This window comes from Dendronephthya gigantea, unplaced genomic scaffold, assembly GCF_004324835.1.
Source record: "Dendronephthya gigantea isolate DGI-Jeju-01 unplaced genomic scaffold, DenGig_1.0 000000F, whole genome shotgun sequence".
NCBI lineage: Eukaryota > Metazoa > Cnidaria > Anthozoa > Malacalcyonacea > Nephtheidae > Dendronephthya > Dendronephthya gigantea.
In genome coordinates, this window is record NW_021163010.1 from 1,910,199 (window position 1) to 1,933,075 (window position 22,877).

The window sequence follows — 22,877 nt, forward strand, 5'->3', positions numbered from 1 at the left end:
GCGTTTTTATGTATTATCAACATTTGTATAACGAGTGACAAAGAAATTCTCGAGCACAGTAAAAACGAGGCCTATTAGTATATTACCAACTTGGCGTCGCCGTCTGGTAAGTTCGCCTCATGCAGTGACCTTATTAATAGTAACTAAAAAATATCTCAGTTTACAAGTATTGATGGCATAAGTTAACTGTAATTAGTCTATATTGCTCTATATATAAAGCTATACATGCCATCATGCATGCAGGTATATTAAAAATTGTGCCTACAGACGATAACGTCTATAGAAACACAATCATAATAAAATAGAGTCGAAAGTAAAAACGCTAGAACAATCATCGGATACGCTGTAAAGAATTGAAAGCAGTAGGAGTAAATAAAACAATGCATTCTTTTGCTGTCTTTACTCATGAAGTAGAAAATTATTCAAAGTCATTCCTACGCAGATTTCTGCCTAGTTCCCCTTGGGTTGTATGAAAATAACATTATCGTATTAGGGACTGATCTTGAAATACTGGTAAGTGTATATTATATTAAACATTTCAGTAGTGGCAAAAGTAAGGCCCGTTTCAGACGTCGAACTTTTTCTGTGCCAAATCAAATGCAAACTTAAGGCCAGCGCATACTAGAGCTATGTGCCTAGCAAAAAGTCATTCGTGGCCATTGCATGGCCTAAGCCAGTTGCTGTCGTGTGCGGGCGACTTTTCCGGCGACTTTGGTCATTCGTGCCAAAAGTCGCCGGAAAAGTCGCCCGCACATCAGAGTAACTGGCTTAAGCCAATTGCCGCGAATGACTTTTTGCTAAGCACATAGCTCTAGTGTGCACCGGTTTTTAAACTTAAACATCTGTTACGTAATCAACATTTGGTTCCGCACTTGAAAAATTCGACGTCTGAAACAGGCCTAAATTATTTACCACTGCCAAAGTTGAATGTTTACATGTGCATGTCATTGGTCTTTAGGATTGCTATACCAAATTTAAAAAGAAAATTACCAAATTCCGTAGTTTTTTTTACGTTGTCGTGAAATGCTATAACACTTCATGCAGAACGACTTGTGATTTGCATTTAATAGATGCATGCATAAATCCTTGAGATTAATAGATCTTAGATTATAGCGTTGTGGTTGATTAAGGTTAAATGTTGAACATAATTACAAGGATTAAATTCGTGTATTTAAACTGCACATGGAATTATTAAATGTTTGGTGATGTGAAGGAAACTTATTCGAATAGAATTAAAACGGAAGAAAATTATGGTTTTAAAGCGGATCTCGTGTTGGTTCACGCGTAGAACGGTCTCTATATATTTTGCATGCACAGTCCATATTTTAACTGTGCGACGAATTGTGTTAGGGAGGCGTATATTTCTCTCCGCAAGGCTGTTTAAAATAATAATCATATGAATAAAAAAGCCAGCATTTAATGTTTCTAAATGAATTGCCTCTAAGACCAAATTATGCACGTCTGCTATCACTATGCGATGCTGAGAACACTTCGCGCGCATCGCACTTTGGGGTACTTTTTCAAAGAATATACTTTTTAAACACCCTGTAGCTGACTAAATCCCTAATCAGGTGCATGGTTAAACGCCTGAAACAGCGAAATTTGCAACCCTAATAATGTCTCTTAATATAAGTTTCTTTATATATGTTTCTTTATACTATTGTTTCAGAAATGATGTTGCTCTCTTCACTTTTGTTGTTGAGTGTTTTGGGAAGTGTCTTTGGGGGCTTTCGTGTCCCTATATTGAGTGCACCTATAAATTCCTTTCCTGCACCAACTTTCAACGGTTTTAAAAGTCTTAACCAAGAATATTTTGATAAAGTGACAACCTATGATGTTTGGCAGACACCAAGGAGCGTAGGAGAGGGGATAAGTCCATTCGATGTTATTGTGGACTCTACTCTTGATACAATAATTCAAGACGCTTACGTACTGCTTGACCGAGGTAATCTCACAATTCAGATGCTCGAGACAAAAAAGTTATATAACTGCACGGTTTGTTATTCCGTGAAGAATGAAGATCTTACAAATTACACTGATCTTACCATGAGGAACTTAACAAATTTGGGGGACAAGACAATTGGAGAAATTCACGCATTTGCTGTTGAAGCAATGGAGAAGAAATTTTGTTTCAACATGACAGTCTTGGAACAAATGCTGAATCTTTCGTCTTTAAGGGTGATCAATGACCAATGGCCTTCATTTGTACCACATATCGTTTCTGCGGCTATAAAATGCCGTGCTGATCAACTTGGTGTAACTGTCTCCGAACTGGCGGAACTTTTAAACACAAATAATGAAACATTGTACGGCTATAACATGAATCAACTCGATGACATATTTTTCCCCGCGTTTGACGACTTGGTTGCTCGTAAGAATCTGTTTGAAAATCAATCGTTCTCCGTTGCTATAGCAGGAATGACGGTTGCTGAATGGCTATCTAAGACTATGGCGTACTATGCAAATACTACAAGCAAGTTCTCAGTACGTCATCTTGAGATATTATACAGATGGAAATCGGCACAGCTTTTCGCCATAGAAAATATAATGTTGTCCAGTTATTTCTCTCAATGCAATTCTCTTTCAACTGTTGGCTCTGCCTTTGATCTATCTAAGACAATATTTGGATATCAAACTACACTTCCTTCATGTAATGTTGCCTTTGTTTTATCTCGATCTTTGGGTGAAGATGAAGTCAGATTCAATCTTGCTACGATCACGGACAGAAATATTTTAAACATTGTAAGAAACGCAAGTGGTATTAGTAGCTGGTTTAATTTTTATCAGTTGCTGTTCACAATTTCTGAAGGTATTTGGATGGAGACTCCTCTTGTTTCTCAAGTTCAACTGGCCCAAAGCCTCTCCAATGTTCAAATCCTCACCTATTCGGTTCCACAAATCGCGTACGCAATCAGAACTTTAAATAGTACTGGTGCATTGAGTAACATTATGAAGAACAATTATCAGCAATATCTTTCACTCTTGTTGCAAACGTATGGCTTTTCAAAATCCGGTCTCGCCTCCTTAACAGGACAAACTGAAGCTCAAATCGACGATTTAACGATACAAGAGGCTCACAGTCTCGTATTTGAAGCGTTATATCTGCGATACGATATTGTTGAATTTTTAAGCAAGTTTAATCCAGCAGGCGTGGACAAATATGTTGCCATTAATCTTCCCTCATTTGAATGGTACCGACTGGTAAAAGCAGCTATTGAGAAATCATTTGATCAACTATCAATAGCTTTCTCGACAAATCTTACAGCAGGAACAGGTGGTGTTTCAGTTGTGGCACTTGCAGATGGAACATCTTCAATTAGAGTTCAAACGGGTAGCGCACCCAGTACCTTTGTAATCACAGTAACTCATTTGGCGTCATGCTTGGGTACCACAGTATCAGAAATATACCAAAGAACCATGTCTGGGTATCAAACACTGTATCAAAGCTCAGCGGTACCACTGATGAATAAAAAGATCGTTTTGGAAACGGAAAAGTTTGAAGATTTGTTAGCGAGACTTGGAACAACATTTGGAAATATTGACAGTGAAACTGTTGGTGAAACAATCCAGAATCGCGTTGGACTGACCGCAGAACAGTTGCGTTGCATGTATGGATGGTCATCTGAATTCACATCTTTCCTGTTTGGAATAAGCTGGAGAAATGTTAGCTCGTTCCGCCTTTGTGGCAATTTCGTCTCTTGGCCTCTTCATAGGATTGCTTTGGCACTAAAATATTCCACGCCAACTATTTGTGGTTAGTAGGATATTGCTTCTTATTAAAAAAGTTGGAATATTCAAATAATTTTATTTCGCATACTTAAAAGCATGTAATTCCATAAGGGAGACATGTTTATTGTTATGAAATTTTATTGTTATTGTAGAATTATGTTCCACGAACCCTTGTGATGCTAACGCAAACTGTACCAACACAGTCGGTTCATATACTTGTACTTGTCATACTGGTTTCTCTGGAAATGGACGAACTTGTACAGGTCAAGACTCTCAAACTCAATTTGTGTTTTGATCTCTTCCCTATCATACCCTAAACCTACCCGGTATAATAAATATATCTCATTAATAGAACAATTTGTTTATTTCATTTAGATATCGATGAATGCGTATTAAAGACTGATGACTGTAGCACGAATGCTAACTGTGCAAACACTATTGGCTCATTCACGTGTCAGTGTAAGACAGGTTATTCTGGAGACGGAAGAACTTGCATAGGTAAGTTTTTTAGCGAAACCATTTTTACACTTAAACGCTGTTGCTAATGAATTTAATGTGAAGATATATGCTACTATATTCCCTTTGGAAATAACTTGTCTTATTGATAAAGACAACAAATACAGTATAGAGGGTATTGCTAATTATTGATGGATGTTACTTATTCCTCACCTTTACAGTTTCAATTTTATAAAATGTAGTAAATACTCTTCCATTTGTTTTTTAATTAACAATAAATATATACTTTTCATTTTAAGATATTGATGAATGCTTGTTAAATATTGATAACTGTGGTCAAAATGCTAATTGTGCAAATACACAAGGAAGTTTCACTTGTACATGCAGGGCTGGTTATAGTGGAGATGGTCTATCTTGTAATGGTGGGTCGAGTAATCAATTATACAGACGACGACAATGATACTTGGGTTCTTCTTTCGTACTATCAAGGAAAAATGCTTGTTTGAATATAGCTTATTTACAGTTATAACCAAAATCGCACGTACTCCATCTATATTACATCTCTTACCCACGTGAGAAAATTAGCTACGCTACGTATTTTGTACCGAATAGATAGAGCAGATATAAAAGCATTGCTTACCATTGCTCGTCCACTTCATCCGTATAGGAATCTTCAGATTCAGTTTTGTTTTTATTTTTATTTTAGACATAAACGAGTGTACTCTCGATCTACATAATTGCCATGTTAATGCCACATGTACTAACATATTTGGTTCGTTTACTTGTCAATGTAATTCTGGGTTTACTGGAAATGGAGTCATTTGTGGTGGTATTTATTTTTGCTTTTTGTGCAAGTCATTGTGACACACAATACGATTTTGCAGTCTTTAAACTTTGGAATTGTACAATAGTATATGCCAATGTGGTGGGCCGATCTGTGTCATCAGTATGACAAAAGGATTTCTGTCTTTACCTTTCCCTGTCAGTGTCGTATTTTTTTGTTATTGAAAGTTAATCACTAAACTTTTTTTTCAAGATATTAACGAGTGTACAACTGGTACTCACGACTGTCATCCTAACACCAACGAGGCTTCGTGTACAAACACGATTGGTTCATTTAGGTGCGCTTGTAAAACTGGTTTTACAGGCGATGGAAAAACATGTACAGGTTGGTATTGTGACTGCATGTTTAAAACACGAGCAGAGCTATTTTATCACCGATATTACGACTGGAATTCCTTAGGCAGTCTTAGGCCCCGGGTACACGGTACCGGGTTGCGATTGGAGCAGGTCATATATATTTTGAAGGTAGCTACTGTATTAATAGCCAGTGGAGATGTTTATAATGTCCGAGACCTATAATACACCAAATCTAAAAAAATGATTAACATTTGCTAATAATCGTTGCTTCAAACCTTACTCTGATTATAGCTATATTTTATACGTGTCATGTTCTACGTGAGTCTTTGAAGCCTGGTTTTCATTTGTCACCTACGAGGCCTACGAGGACTAGGCTTAACCAGGCTTAAACATTTTTATCGATATGAAAAATTCAATATATTGTGCACTTTAGGGAAGGCCGTTTTATCCCCATAATTGTTTGGCGTAATTTCATTTTTGTCATTTCTTCCAGTTCAAATCCTTAAAATTTTTACTTTCTAGATATCAACGAATGCGTCCTAGATACTGACAACTGTCATACTCAAGCTAGCTGCACAAACAACCATGGATCTTACACATGTGCGTGCAACGTTGGTTGGACTGGAAATGGATTTTCTTGTATTGGTAAGTTATGATCTTGATGATTGTGAACTACAATCCTGGCCAAAACCATTGACTACACTCTAAATGATTTGTAGTGTTTTACGCAAAACATCAACATTTCTTCCTCGATTTTCTTCCTTGCCACCCTAATCAACGTTGAGTCCATGCTAAATGCTTGAATGAGTTTTAACACATCACCCAACATTGATTTTGGGGGAAAGGGAGAGACTTTGAAATATATTCCGCGACTACTGACTGTAGTGTCAATTAACACTGAGTGTCGTCAATGTTTTGACCAGGATTGAAGCTGTCTTTCTGTAAGATAATAATATGATAAAGGATTTGCCAGCCTTCATCGCAATGTCTTACTATATCTATATTTTCAATATTTTGTATATGTTCCAAGCAGACCAGTCCTCTCTTTGGTGCATGTCGTATTCATTCTATGTAACTATTATAGAACACCGCTAACGATCATATTTTCATATAGACATCGATGAATGTGCTAGTAATACAGATAATTGTCATAACACCCGAGCGACATGTAACAACAACCCTGGGTCCTTTTCATGTGCTTGTAATGCTGGATACAGTGGAAATGGCACCAACTGTGTTGGTAGGTATTATACACTTCGTGTTTTGTCGCTTTTTTCAACATAAAAACTTTCAAATTTGTTGCACATGCGCAGCGGCTGTGATTTGACAGAGATTGGTTGTAGTGAATAATTAATATAATAAACATGTTTTCCTGGGGAGAGAAATGCATTTTAATCGCGCGTCATGTTAGACATCAAGGTATTCTCTGGTAAACCAAACCAGTCATAAGTTCGACTCACCGTGTACTTGAATTCTTTGTTATTAAACAGTCACGGGAGACACGAAATGAACACCATACATTTTCTTACAATTCTTATCGCTTTTTTAAGATATTGACGAATGCGCACTTGGAACTGACAACTGTGACGGTCAAGCAACTTGTTCTAATACGATCGGATCATTTATCTGCACCTGTAAGATTGGTTACACAGGGGATGGAGTGACGTGTACAGGTTTGTATTTTGCCACATATTTTATTTGTCTTTAAAAATTTCTGACGTTTTTGTTTCAATGTTTGCCCAACACTATGTGACTTGGGTGGAGTGTTCGGGTTTCATTAATTTGGTTTTATTTTTTCTTTTTCGTAGATATCGATGAATGCCAGCTCAATTTAGACAATTGTCATTTGAATGCGACATGTACCAATACAGAAGGCTCATTCATTTGTGCTTGTCGACCAGGTTTTACAGGAGACGGTCTTGTATGTACAGGTATGTAGCTATGAGTCATGCATAATTTTAGCCAATCAAAATAGAAATGTCAAATTATGATAATTATTAAAAAAAAACTGGCAAGAATAAGCTGTATATTAAGGGCGTTTTACAAATATTATATTGCTTTACTTTTTGGGTTTGGTTTCGCCTTTGCGCTCAAATGTAACATAGCCAATATCGTGGCTGGAAGTCCCAATTTGACGAAAGGGAAAAAAGATTGAAATGTGATGTATGTATTTCACGCAGATATTGACGAGTGCGCACAGGGCACCGATCTCTGTGACAGACAAAATGGACGTTGTTTCAATGTCAAGGGATCGTACACTTGTACTTGCAATGACGGCTACCGTGGAGACGGAAGGACTTGTGTAGGTGAGTAAGATACGGTCAATAACCTGATGTCGTGATGTGGGAGAATGCTGAACGCTTCTCGATTGTGGTGAGAGTGAATGTTGAGCTTGAGCCTGGTTTCCATTTAGTCGTAGTTGTCGTGAACAAGTCATTTTCATGCACCGTCCGGTATTCAGGGTGCATAGAAAGAACTGCAACCCTAATAATTTCCAGGGGCCTACGAGCTCTTGTTATTAAATAGAAGCGAACCTATCTGAATTTGCGGGGGTTTTTATACACCCTGTAGTCCAGGCTTAAAACCTTGTTCACACTTGTCCCAAGAATCTGGGATTCCCTTTGTCTGAGGTCACTGGTGCGAAAAATTCGATAACGGGTCGTAAAACATCGTCGATAAATTATGACATATGAAAGTCAGGCTTAAAAGTACAAACTGTTTTGAAAACGATGATTGATCGATACTAAAAGTTATTTGACACTCAACACATTAATGGGTTGATTGATATTTATTTAGACATTGACGAGTGTGCAGAACAAACTGACAATTGTGACGCTAATGCTCAGTGTACAAACAATCCTGGTAATTTCAGCTGTGCTTGTAAACCTGGCTTTTCTGGAAATGGAGTCGTTTGTGACAGTAAGTTTGTTCAGCTATATTCTCGGCGAGATGGTTTAGTCGATGGATCACTGACCGATATTCCTTCACGTGTATAGAAGTTCCAATCTTAAATTGTATAATTCCAATTTTAGACATTTAAGGTCATGCAATTATTAAGCAAGACTATACAATTACTGAATGGTTTGGATGGCCTGATCAAAACGGGAACGTTGCGAAAGTTAAGAAAAGCGCGCGAAACACGAGCCGAAATAAATACTGCATGTGAACGCTTATTCTGTAGTTTTGATCGTTTACATTTACAACTTTACAATCTCGTTTATGTTCCCTCACTTTGCTCATACGCTTGTCAGTCAGTGTCAATATTTTGCTATCAACACGCTAAGATGCAGAAAGGAACCATCATCCGTTAACTCGATTGACACCCTCTGTTGTCATCGTTTTTTGAATTATAAAAATATACTACTTTCTTATAGACATCAACGAATGTGCTCTTGGAATTCACAACTGTCATGTGAACGCCACGTGTACAGATACCATTGGTTCATTTACATGTCAGTGCAAGACTGGATTCCAAGGCAATGGAGTATCTTGTACAGGTAAACATATGTTTTATTAAGATGGCAGAGTTCTCCTCCTAAATCTCCTTTTTATTGTATTGTTTTCAAACGGAGACCCGTTTTTTTCACAGAACAGTTCTTTTTTTAAGACATTGATGAGTGTGCGACGAATATAGACACATGTAGTTCAGATGGCATTTGTGAGAATACAATGGGAAGTTATACTTGTAGATGTAAAGTTGGTTTCAGTGGAGATGGCAGAACATGCACAGGTATAGTTTTTTTATTTTGATTTATCTTAAACGTTTCCAGTCGTTTGAGCGACTGACGAATCTTTGAACAATTAACCAACAAATGGCATGAAAACGGAGACCAACTAATAAGTCAACCTAAAAATACTCCAAATATTAGTAGAGAAAACACACAAATACAAAAGCAATGTTTGGATTTTGGATCAGCAAGCCATTGTAAAAATTTTATGAACGCGGTCAAAACACTCAGAGAAATGACTTAAACGAACAGAATATAATGAAACTTGTCATATCCGACTTGTGAAATCAGTGATTTAAGAAATAATATTGTATGATAATAATTTGTAGATATCGACGAGTGCATATTGGGTACACATAATTGCGATCCCAACGCAAATTGCGCAAACACAAGAGGATCCTTTACCTGTACTTGTAAGACTGGTTTTGAAGGAAATGGAGCCAGTTGCACAGGTATGATGAGTCTTGATGACTTAGCGCTGGAGCAAGATAGTTATAGTCATAGAATTTTCATAGAATGGTAGTAATACTGCCCGACTCTTGGCTTTCCAACATTTCCCAAGACTAAGCAAAAAAATATTCCCATCAACTAGTCTTTTGTACAACGGTTACGTAAATAGTAAAACCATATTTGGGATGAATACAATTATTTGAGATGTGAAATGATGTTATGTAAGAACAGTCTCTTATCCGCTTTCTGATCGTTGTGCAACGTCTATCAGTTCACTGTACTGCAAGTAACATTGGACTTGTTATCAATTTCGGGGTAGAACTAGTTCTTCCTTGTCTTGGCTAGTAAGACAATGTATTAAGAAACAAAAAAAGGGAGAGAGAAGAGAAGAAGCAATAGTTTCTCGCATGACGTTTTAAGGTCCTATACAATAGTGTAATAATACCTGGACCTTTAGTTGTAAATAAAATGCCAATCTCTGCTTTATTTAACAGATATTGATGAGTGTGCACGTGCAATTCACAACTGCCCAAGCTCCTCAACTTGTGTTAATACCCAGGGATCGTTCATATGCCAGTGTGGATCCGGTTTAAGGCTACTAAACGGTGTCTGTGTTGGTAAGTATACAGAAACTAATGCAATATCGAGAGACAATTTAGCTTAAGAAAAGCTGCTTAAAATTATTATGTACAAAATTATTTTTTGGCGAAATGAAACGTTCTGGTTTTGTTTTTCAGATATCAACGAATGCGATTCTGGTTTACATAACTGTCATATACATGCCAATTGTTTTAACAGCTTCGGGGCATTTTCCTGCGTGTGCAAAACTGGATATGCTGGGAATGGTACATACTGCGAAGGTGGGCTAGTAAGCTGTTATTCAAATTTTGTTTAATCTGGGACTCGTTTACACGATGCCAGATTTGTAAAGCAGCAAAAGACTATAAATGTGACTGTGAGGTTGTCTCTTATTTGCACCAGCTTCATACCTTATATGATGTATTTTTTAGATATCGACGAATGTGCAGCTAATACTGACAATTGTCACGTGAAAGCTGATTGCACGAACACGATTGGTTCTTTTACCTGTAATTGTCACGTTGGTTATGAAGGAAATGGTACCAATTGTGATGGTAGGTGACGCATATGATATGCAGCAGTTATATGGAACTGATTCTCTATGGTCAGCTAACGAACGCTTTACATAGTTAGCGAATATGTTATGAATGTATATAACTTTAGTCAAAATAAGATTGCTGAAGTCTTCAGATTAAAGATTTCATGATATGATATGCAACAAAGCAATATTACCTGGAAATATAAAGTAATAACCATAGCCGTTTAACTGATATAATCCGCGCAACTTTATTTAGATATTGACGAGTGTGGAAGAAATATGGACAATTGTCATACCAACGCCAACTGTACCAACATTGTGGGATCATTCCAATGTGCCTGCAAAACAGGATACAATGGAAATGGAGTCATTTGTTCAGGTATATATTATTGTGGATGAACCGTGTGCATCTATGAAAACTTATATTCATTGAAGTCTATAATTATAAAAAATGTTCACCAATTTTTAAAAAGTGAGGTATATATAGGAAGTGAAATTTTTGTCCTCTCGAAGCAGAAATTTGGGGGTAGAGAAATAGTGCACAGTAAATATATGTTGCTTGTTCATTTAATATATATCTTAAATTGTAGATATTGACGAGTGTTTATTAAACCAAGATAATTGTCACAGCAATGCACAGTGTTCAAATACACAAGGATCGTTTAAGTGCATCTGTAATACAGGCTACACTGGAGATGGAAGAACTTGTAATGGTATGTCACGTCCGTAATCATGCACTTTTTTGTAGTAAACAGGTAACCCATTTAAAAATGAACTTGAATTAAATATGACATGCGTTTTCATGACAAACAACTGCACACAAAAAATGACTGCTTGTAATAAAGCCGGTTGAAACTACTAATTATTCACTTTTCTTTGACAACAGATATTGATGAGTGCAATCGGAATACTGATGACTGTCATCAATTTGCCACCTGCACCAACACCGTCGGTTCATTTGAATGTCGATGTAATGTAGGGTATGAAGGAGATGGTGTAAACTGTCGAGGTAATTGTTTTTAACACGAAAACGAGAATTTCCTGTCATTTACCTGCACAGTAAATTTAGTTTATACACTCCGCTTTTTGGGGAACCCATTGAGATGAATAAACCCATTTAGGGCAGAGTTATTAATTTCAGTTTATTTCCTACTAACATTGATCCCAATTTGAACGTGTGTTAAAATACCCTATAGAAGACCTGCGATGTATCTTTCCTGACATGCTTTTTATATGCATGCATCATTTAGATGTTGATGAATGCCTTAATAATCTTGATAACTGTGCTGTGGGTATTGCCACGTGCACAAACACTGAGGGCTCTTATACCTGTGCTTGTAATCCTGGGTACTCTGGAAATGGGCGTGTGTGTGTTGGTAAGATATTTCCTTTGTACGTTCGTTATAATACCTGTCACGTAATTCTGCCACCGAAATATTGCTATTAGGCTAAAATTTAAATGCACACTGAAAGTAATTATCTAAAGCCAAATTATAGTTGTTAAACAGAATTGATTAAAATGTTTTGAGGGCAGTGAGGAAATCTGTTATAAATTTATTGCTAACGTGACTTCCTGTTCTTAATTTTTCACTTGTAGACGATGATGAATGTACACTTGGAACTGACAATTGTCACGATACGTTAGCAATCTGCACGAACACACCTGGATCATTTGAGTGTACATGTAAAGCAGGCTTTAATGGAGACGGGGTCAACTGTACCGGTACGTCTGGTATCACCACATCACGGGTTTCTTTTAATAGAGATCTCGTCAGTAAATGGACTAATCAAGTTAATCCGCACCTGACGTACCTCACGGGCACAAACTATTTCATTTTCCAATTGCTTTTTAGATATCGGGGAATGCAACAGAAACCCTTGTCATGTAAACGCAATCTGTACAAATACATTTGGAGGCTTTAACTGTAGCTGTAAACCTGGTTATGCTGGAAACGGTTTAACAACATGTAATGGTGAGTGCAGCAAACGTTCGATCCATGCTGAATGTTTCCAAGAAACCAGACTTTCATTCAGAAAGAGGAAAGAGATGAATTTAACGTAAAATAAAATGCATTAAGTAAAATCAAATCAAACACTGCTGTTTTAAGGTCTAATCACACGATCTAATTTTGTTGGATCCAATTCACTTTTGACGTATGGAATGAAGTCTGTTACTGATAAAGCAATACTACGTTGGTTTACGTTGATTTGCTGCCCACATACATTGCAAGTCAACAGACTATTAAACATCCGCCAGAAGGAAATTGGATCCAACAAAACTGGGTCGTTTGAACGGACCTTTAGGTTATTGATTCTTTCTTCAGAAACCAGAACGCACAGCCTTCTACGTTCTTAAATATCAAGTTTTTCTATAAATATGGTGAAGAAATTGCCTAAAATAGGAAAATCTCTGGTCTTTCCGACCTTAAGCCTTCCTCAGGACAGTTTGCATGTGTGACAAAGCGCAGAGGTTCTTTGTTTCATCTTATTTGTTAGGACTGTTTTAAAGACCACGCTGCTCCTTGTTTGTTACCAATATATTTACCTGTTTTGTTCAGATATCAATGAATGTAACGGCAATCCGTGTCATCAATTCGCCACTTGTAAAAACACTGATGGATCGTTTACCTGCACCTGTAATACCGGGTATGCCGGAAATGGCTTCATCTGTCTAGGTAATACGGTTTAATTTGAAATATTTGCAGCATACCTTTTTTGATACAAGGTTTTTTTTTACCTGGGTTTGTTGGTTCATATTTGCTTTTGCCAGTTTTTAAGTTCATAACACGAGTTTAAGACGATGTTTTTTGCAGATGTGGACGAATGCTTGGATCCGAACAGATGTCATAATTCAGCAACATGCGCAAATACCGTAGGATCATTTACATGTACATGTAATCCTGGCTATTCTGGAGATGGATTCGCTTGTATTAGTAAGTATAGACTAAGAGTATGCAGAGTAGTGAAATTTTAAGACATACTGTTAAGTATATGTATTTGTGTTTCTAAAATTAACATATTGAAGAGTAATTTCATGGCATTTTCTAAGAATATCAGTACAAACTGCTTTTATCATCAACAGATATCAACGAGTGTTTGACAGATCCTTGTGACCCAAATGCCAAGTGCGATGATCTTCCAGGTACTTTCACGTGTACGTGTAACACAGGCTATAAAGGAGATGGATTTACTTGCACAAGTAAGTGTCTAATTATTGAGCCATTAAAATCTATTAAAAAACCGTTAGTTTTTATGATACATCAATGCTGCAAATTTTGATACAACTTTTAAATTCAATTTCTCTGAAGGATGAACCCGTTTTTATATAAATTTTTTTATTTATTTAAGATATCGACGAATGTACGACATTGAGTCCTTGTAGTGTTGATGCGGTCTGTGCTGACACTCCTGGCTCTTTCACGTGTACTTGTAAAACAGGTTTCATAGGAAATGGATTAACATGTGCAGGTGAGGCTGTAGTTTATTTTTCCATACATACCAGTCAATGACTGGTTTATGGCCTTGATCCAGACGAAACGAAATTCTCTCAAAATAAGGTACTTGGTTTGGCCTTTCACTGAACTATATACAACACAGAAAAAAGAACAAATGAAAAAAGCTAATACTTATTATAGTTTTACAGAAATCTTTGCTGTTATTCTTGCGGAACTGGCCGTTTGATAAGCTTTTTTCTGTGGTATGTGAAATCATTTTCCCTTTTATTTAGATATTGATGAATGCGATAATAACCCATGTGACACAAACGCTACATGTACAAACACACGAGGCACTTATCTTTGTAATTGTAACTCTGGATTCGCCGGAGACGGAGTCACCTGTGTCAGTAAGTAAACATTCTCTCTTTTCGTTTATCGACCTTTACGTTATAAATTGCTTTGATCAATAAAATATTACTGATTTTGTGTTAGACTTACATCTGCATTTCAAGAGCTCATTCAAGCTCACAAATTTAGCGAGATCAACCTTCTCTTCCCTGTTCAATAATTCTCAGTGTGAGTGAGAATCTAAAATTCAGTTGTTAACAACACTTGGATATATGGGTACCTCACAATTTTACAAAGGCCGGCGTTCAATTTTAACTTTTGACTCGTATTGTGGCAGTACATGGGTGTGGACCGGTGCTATATAGTTAATATTCTTCCTACAAATCTTTATTATATAACAATAACTTCGGTAAAGAGCTTGGGTCAGACTGTGTACAAATGACCCAAAAAATATCATTGTCTTGTATACATCACCACCATAAAAAAATTAGCTTTACATGCCCTGCATGGCGAGTGCATGGAAGATGTTCAAATTTAAACATTTTTAATGAATGAAGGAACCAAGAAGCGCTAATATTTTTCAGTGATTATCGAGTCCTTGTTTAGGATAATATCTTATTTGTCGCCTTAATACCACAGATATCAACGAATGCAGAAATGATCCATGCCATGCTCAAGCCACTTGTGTAGACACGCTTGGTTCCTACACTTGTACCTGCAACCAAGGATATACTGGAAATGGTGTCCTTTGTGAAGGTAAACAAATTTCAAAGCTGAACGTTGTTGTCCGGACTAATCCTAGTGGTGTGCAAATGTCGTTGTTTCTTTGCAACAATACATCTTTAATATGTAAAGATTTTTTTAAATACTCAGCCTGGGTTATCCTGCATGGCCCATGAAAAGAGGACCCGAAATAAAACCGAATTTTTGTTTTTGATTTTCTTATCCTTCTTCATGCTTATGTATGTTTTATGAACTTGTTATATACATTAGATATATACGTAGCTAATTATATCCGTAGCTAATCTTGACGTCTAGTCAGCTGGTATAGTAGCTCAGTTGAAGGAGCATTGGACTAGTAAACCAAAGGTCGCGGGTTTTCACCGTGGTCACTCAAAGTAGCACCATCACAATATTAAACTACGCAGTTGCCGAGTGTAAATTTTCTCTATTTAGATATCAACGAATGTACCAATTCAACAACTTCTCCGTGCCACGCTAGGGCTACCTGTACTAACACACAAGGATCTTATAGATGTGCTTGCAATATTGGTTACTCTGGAGATGGAAAGCTTCTTTGTAATGGTGAGTTCGAAACTGCCTCGCGCATTCAACCAGATGTAAAATATATCTGAATTCACATATTACAACAACTTTTTTTGTAGATATCGATGAATGTCTCGGTAACCCATGCAGCGTCCATGCAACTTGTGCAAATGGAGTTGGATCATTTCAATGCACGTGTAAGCCTGGCTTTAACGGAAATGGACTATTTTGCTCAGGTTTGTTGGAGATTTTGAAATTGCTTTTCTCAGCATGTTTATTTACTGTTTCAATTTTTCTCCTGGGCTGTCACGGACAGCGGAGTTATTTAGAAGGGAGAGGGGGGGGGGGGTGACAAATAGGTCATTTTCTTATTTAGTAATCACGTTTTTCCCACTTTATCACGCCCCAGTGAGACTGACACCCCGGTAACGCAGCCCTTGTCAGATAATATTATTTAACTCCTATATTAGTATTCTAGTTATTTCTCAACTTTTTACTATATACGTCCTCTAAATTCTGTCTTTAGACATCAATGAATGTGAGCAAAATCCATTCCCTTGTGCTGCTGGTCGAGCCACTTGTACAAATCTGATTGGTTCATACATGTGTAACTGCACTACTGGTTTTACTGGCGATGGTGCTGTCTGCACTAGTAAGTGGTTTGTAGTTTAGGTCAAGGTAGGAGGATAACTTCTCCCTCTTATCCCCTTTTATCCATATAAAATAAATGTGACGTGAAGCAGAAACAAGGCGTAAATAAAAAACTTTAATTTTTGTAGATATCGACGAATGTCAAACGACTCCTTGTGACACCAATGCACGATGTCAAGACACGATTGGCTCCTTCCTCTGTACTTGTAATACAGGATTCTTTGGCAATGGATTCAATTGTGCGGGTACGTACGATTGCGCAATCATCAAACGTTCTTTTTGATGACAAGGATATACAGGCTAATCCTCAATTATCTTAAATTTAGGAATGATTAGAATACTTAGTCTCACACACACACATTTTTGGAGACATCAACTCATTATTTTTTTCATACTTCTGTTATTAGACATCGACGAATGTAAAGTATCAAGTTCTTGTCATTCCCAAGCTACATGCAAAAACAATATAGGATCGTTCACTTGTAGTTGTAATACTGGATACGTGGGAAATGGTCAAATCTGTGTTGGTAAGTTCAACTATAAAACACTTGATCATTATAATTATGAGTGTAGGTACATAGCTAATTATAGTACAAACTCTGGAGTTTTATGAATCTCATATTTTTGATATCTTGTTTCTCAGATATTAACGAGTGTCCAGGCAAACCATGTGATCCTAACGATAACGCTAACTGTACAAACAGCCCTGGATCCTACTTATGTCGTTGTCACACTGGCTTCCAAGGAAATGGATTGATTTGTAATGGTAAGCACAGAAATCGATTCCGATTTAACTCGTCAAAATTCTCATTGAAGAATATTATATAAAAAATACAGCTGAAGTAGAAAGGCTAATGGTACTAATTTACAATGTAGTGTAGTCAGCTTATATTTAACAAATAGATGACGACATTGAACCGTTGTCTGTTCAGTTATACCATGGATAGTTAAAAGACGTGATTTTATTATCCATGGTTTATACAGATACACGGCATGACGTCATTTGTGATACGAACAAAAAAATGGCCACGAACCGCCGTGGCGAGCAGATATCACGCGTACATGATCTATAGGTTTAAAGAAATTCTATTGGCTAGCTTAACACACGTGCTAAAATGTGATTGGCTGACAAAATAAAGAAGTGATGACTGACCAAATGCGTTAAAATTTTCTTCGACGTCATTCCGTGCGTCTGTCCTTTAATCGAATACTTTCATGGCTCTCGTGGCAATGAAATTGTTTAAACTCTTTTATATTAATTCCAATCTTGTCATACAAACAATTTTTGTTTAAATTGTCTTGCAGATATCAACGAATGTGATGTAACTAGACCCTGCAACACCCTGGCCAACTGCGTCAACACGATTGGTTCTTTCCAATGTAGTTGTCAGACAGGTTATTCCGGAAATGGTCTTCAGTGTGCTGGTATGATCATTATATCTTTTTCATGATACCTAATTTGAGTCTTAAAATAAAAAAAATGAACTAGATGTTGTAATTTCTGTGGGAACTGGTACACAAGTAATGTGATCAATCAATCATAAAAAAGATCAGGCGATGGCTATATATAGCTTTCAAGTTATTTTTCATTCCAGCCGTATTTTTGAAGCTTAGTTATATTATGGAATTGAAGAGTGTAGTGAAATGATAAAGTGTATCAAAGTTTAACAATCATTCAGCTTCAGTGACGTCCGACATGATGATAAGATGAAATGTGTCTATTTAATGCCTTTTAATGCCTTAAGAACGAACTCAACTTTTATTCATTTGCTTTTATTTTATTTTACGTATAGATATCAACGAGTGCTTGAGGGCCTCTTGTGATGTAAACGCTGACTGTTCGAATTCACCTGGGTCATTTGATTGTTCCTGCAAAACAGGATACACTGGAAACGGATTAAGTTGTTCCGGTGAGAAAACAAATCTGTCACATGCTTTTTTATGAATCATAGTACGAGTCATGAAAAACCGTGGTCGGGAAATGCCAATATGTGATCTTTCTTATCCTGCTGTTTGTTTATCTTCAGATATTGATGAATGTGCTGGATCACCATGTCATACTGATGGTTCTTGTGCTAATACTCCGGGTTCTTTCCAATGCACGTGCAAACCTGGATACTCTGGAAATGGTTTCGTTTGTCTCAGTAAGTATAATTTTATTCATTCTCCTGAAAGGCTAAGCTTTTCATGAGCGACGCACTCGAAATCGTTTCATATGAAAAAATAGATCTAATGTTCTTGAATTATTTGGTTTTTGTTGTTTAAGCAAATTGATTTTACAAAATAACATCATTACCCCATGGCAAACGCGTTCCGGTATTTTTTGTTGATTCTATAAACGATTCATTTTTTAACCGTGCTGTTATGTATTTCCTAGACACTGACGAGTGTGCCAGTGGGACTCATAATTGCAGTCAGTTTGCTACATGCACAGATACTGCTGGATCTTATGAATGTAATTGCAATCCAGGGTACACTGGAGATGGAAGGACGTGTACAGGTGATGTATTCAACGATTTGTAAAGTGGTTGCATGCATAGTGTAATGATAAAAATATTTCGATCAAATTTTTGAAACATCTTGTAAACTGTTGATATGGTATCTTATAACAACGTTTATTATATTGTAGATATTGATGAATGTGTTTTATTCAATTTCTGTCACGTGGATGCCAAATGTACAAATACGCAGGGTTCCTTCACATGTGCCTGTAATCCTGGTCACACTGGTGATGGTAAAACATCTTGTGTTGGTAAGTGATACAAGTTTTGTCTACTATCAACCACGACGATGAACTAAGACCCATTCATCATTGCTTTACATTTAAATCCATTTGAAATACAACAAATGACCACATTTCAACACCGTGCCTAGCTGATTGGTTTGCACCTTGCATGTGTAACAGGAGCTGACAATTTCTCGTGTAATTGTTTTACTCACATGACCCGAGGAAGATCGTTAAGTACGTGTGTGTGTGTGTGAGAGGGAAGGGGGGGGGCGGGGTTAATATTTGTACATTCATGTTAACAGACCGTTAATATTTTTTTCTCAATTTCAATTTTTTTCAGATATTGACGAGTGTTTGACAAATCCATGTTCTCCTAACGGTACCTGCACGAACAGCAAAGGTTCATTTGATTGTAAATGTAAACCAGGATTCACTGGAAATGGCGAAATATGTAATAGTACGTATATTACTGACGAGATTTTAATAATAACAAGTCTGGTGTCAATTATAAACAGGCTTGGCAAATTCCCTTATTCACCTTATTTAATCTCCAATATTTCTGTTTTTTAGACATCAATGAATGTGCAGTAGACAGTCCATGCCATTCAAATGCAAATTGCACGGACACATTTGGTTCTTTCATTTGCAAGTGTAAAACTGGCTACACCGGAGATGGTTTTATCTGTACTGGTTAGTGATTCATGCTCCACTACAAGCCCGTTTAAGCGTTCAGATATGTCCCAATCCAGATTGAACGTAGGTCTATATATATCTAATCAACAACATGTATTTCACAGATATTGATGAATGCCAAACAAATCCATGTCACGCTATTGCTGCGTGTCAAAATATGCCCGGAAGCTATACATGTGCGTGTAATGTTGGGTACTCCGGAGACGGCTTTAATTGTGTGGGTAAGTATTGCGATCGATGAGTGAACTTTTTGGAGGAAGGACTAGTTATAGTTCATGAAAAGTCCTACTTTCAAGCTTCTAGATTTTGGGAATCGATTAAGTTACTATAGTATAGTCTATATCCTTAGACTGACTAAAACACTTTAATGTATTACGTTTTAAATATGATACCTCTACTGTTTTCTTTTTATTAGATATCAATGAATGTGATAATGACCCATGCCATGCCAATGCCAGGTGTACTAATAATGCTGGATCATTTTCGTGTGCCTGTAATTCTGGTTATGAGGGATCAGGTTTCATATGCACTGGTAAGTTCGTATAGTTTAACTACCATTACTCTTCATGATGTCACTAGCCGTATTTCGTGGAGTACTCGATCTTTCATGCATGCACTAGCGAGTTTAAGACGCATCAAATCTACGACGCGGACGTGAAGAAATACTGCTCTAATTTCCACAGTTTCCCAACAGGGATGAAAAGTATATACTCTCGGATAGTGATTTTTCAATCGTTTAAAAATCCTGGAAAATAAAAAAATTACAGCTTTAGAGATAACAATCATTAAAAAGGTTCCTCAATTTAAGAATGTTACGCCAAAGGTTTATTAAAAGTCTTACCGAACAATGGGTAATTTTAGAGTTATTGAAAAAAACAATTTATATAGCAGCGGCTATATAAACTAATCAATACGTTACATCTTTTCAGACATAAACGAGTGTATTGATCCAGCGTTAAATACATGTCATCAAAATGCTGATTGCTTAAACATCCCTGGGTCACACCAGTGTCGCTGTAAAGTTGGATACACTGGAAATGGAATCCAGTGTGTAGGTTGGTATATAAAACTTCAAAGTAGTAAATGAGCGTATATGAATAAACTTCAAAGTTGTAAATGAGTATATATGAATACGCGTATGATAAAAACTTATAGATCGTGCATTTGCATAGTTACAGTCTTAGACCTTCGCCTCATCTATTTAATTTGACTACTTAGACATAATGACGTAAAGTCGGAAAATTATGTCATAAATTAAACCTTTCATTGTTTATTATATTTTAGACATAAACGAATGTCTTACTGCAACGTCTTGTCACATCAATGCAAATTGTACCAATACGGACGGATCGTTTGAGTGTGCCTGTAGAGCGGGTTATGTTGGAGATGGTATTAACTGCGCAGGTTTGTATGCATAATAATATTATATAATTTTTCAGTTCCATTGTTGTTGTAAAGTATAAAGTAAAATGAAGTGACAACTACTTACTAATAACAGCTCTCTTAATCATATAAAAAAAAAGATTTACTATATATTTGTTGTATATAGCTATACAATTGAATTATAATTGCAGAATTATAAATTTTATAATAATGGTCCTTATTGTCTCTCTCATAGACAAAGACGAATGTTTAGATAATCCTTGCCACACAAATGCCACGTGCGAAAACAGGGATGGTACCCACCGTTGTTACTGTAAAACTGGTTTTAGTGGAGATGGACAATTTTGTGCCGGTAAAATAATGTTGTAGTGAACCGAACAGAACAGAACTCAAATTGAATGAGATGCCAGAAAATGAGTGAATTCAATTGTCAATTTTTATTTTGTAGATATCGACGAATGTTTGACCAATCCCTGTCACGTTGATGCCACGTGTACAAACACAATTGGCAGCCATTACTGTACTTGCAAGGATGGTTATAGAGGAAATGGATTGCACTGTACAGGTAAATTAATATTTTTTTTTCGGCATCTTAAAATACGTTTCGCTGACGTTTTTATTCCTGTATAGTTGTTGTCATTATAATTATTATATTTCTTTTATTAATGTAGACATGAATGAATGTGATGCGAACCCATGTCACAGATTTGCAACATGCACAAACCGTGCCGGGACCTACCAATGTGCTTGCAATGCTGGTTTCTCTGGAGATGGAGTTAATTGTGTTGGTATGGACAGTATTCTTCTTCTTAAAGTAACTAATACATGCCTTTACAATCGTACCATTAATTATTCAAAGGCCGACACATATCGGACGCGAATCAAACGATCCGCTGCGGTCACCACGCGATTTTTACAAATTTTAAAGTTTTTGAAAGGAACGCGGGCACGCTCCGGCATTTCGCCAAATCAAGGGACTATTTTATTCCTTGCGTCGATTAATGTAATTCGTTCATATCAAATATCGTCAGATACAGAAATAAATAAACTTGAAAAACAAGGTTTTAAAAATATACTTAGCTTGTTCTTTGACTCTAATTTAGACATTGATGAATGTCTGACCAACACGGACGACTGCGCACATGGATCATCAGGAACATGTACAAATACAAATGGAGGTTTTATTTGTACTTGTAACACAGGATACACTGGAAATGGAAAGATATGTGTTGGTAAGTTTTTAGAATTATTTCTATATGATCCGATTCCCGGATCCGAGTCCGGATCTGATTCCCTGAAGTAGCACGATCAATAAATTTCAATAGAATTTGCAATATTTATAACAATTATAGTACGTTTTGCCAAACGTGAAATTAAAATAAAACTATTCCTTCCTATATTGAAATTGAGAGAATCATCAGAGATATTCTAAATTGATCAAAACTCTAGGGTATTGTTATTCTTATATAATTTGTTAGCGATAATTTGAATTTTTTTCATCTTGTTAGACATCAATGAGTGCGATGATTATCCGTGTCACGTGAACGGTATTTGCAGGAACACGCCTGGTAGCTTTAACTGCGCATGTCAGACAGGCTTCTCTGGAAATGGTTTCTTGTGTGTTGGTATGTTTACTGTTTTTTCACAATTTTGTTCAAATCATGCGTGGCCTGTAGTTGGATAATTTAATGACAGCGTTGCTCTGTTTTAGACATAAACGAATGTTTACAAGCGGATATTTGTCACGATAA

The 22,877-nt window shown here is 36.7% G+C and overlaps 1 protein-coding gene across 1 annotated transcript; it reads left to right on the forward strand.

Annotated features, from left to right (window-relative positions):
- Window positions 1–1,671: 1,671 nt before the first annotated feature.
- On the forward strand, window positions 1,672–22,696 carry LOC114518715 (fibrillin-2-like; the record flags this gene model as incomplete). Its single annotated transcript, XM_028538718.1, has 52 exons — window positions 1,672–3,754; window positions 3,882–3,992; window positions 4,105–4,227; window positions 4,485–4,607; window positions 4,892–5,014; window positions 5,222–5,353; window positions 5,848–5,970; window positions 6,440–6,565; window positions 6,876–6,998; window positions 7,134–7,256; window positions 7,506–7,631; window positions 8,122–8,244; window positions 8,700–8,822; window positions 8,933–9,055; window positions 9,383–9,505; window positions 9,998–10,120; window positions 10,241–10,363; window positions 10,514–10,636; window positions 10,877–10,999; window positions 11,211–11,333; window positions 11,507–11,629; window positions 11,871–11,996; window positions 12,218–12,343; window positions 12,474–12,593; window positions 13,179–13,295; window positions 13,434–13,553; window positions 13,703–13,819; window positions 13,969–14,088; window positions 14,348–14,464; window positions 15,045–15,161; window positions 15,582–15,710; window positions 15,791–15,907; window positions 16,198–16,323; window positions 16,451–16,567; window positions 16,730–16,849; window positions 16,966–17,088; window positions 17,628–17,747; window positions 18,116–18,232; window positions 18,350–18,466; window positions 18,700–18,822; window positions 18,952–19,074; window positions 19,391–19,507; window positions 19,621–19,740; window positions 19,848–19,964; window positions 20,159–20,275; window positions 20,673–20,798; window positions 21,028–21,147; window positions 21,362–21,478; window positions 21,575–21,691; window positions 21,798–21,914; window positions 22,230–22,358; window positions 22,635–22,696. Coding segments are annotated over exons 1-52 (8,217 nt in total), but the record flags the coding sequence as incomplete, so codon positions are not given.
- Window positions 22,697–22,877: the final 181 nt, after the last annotated feature.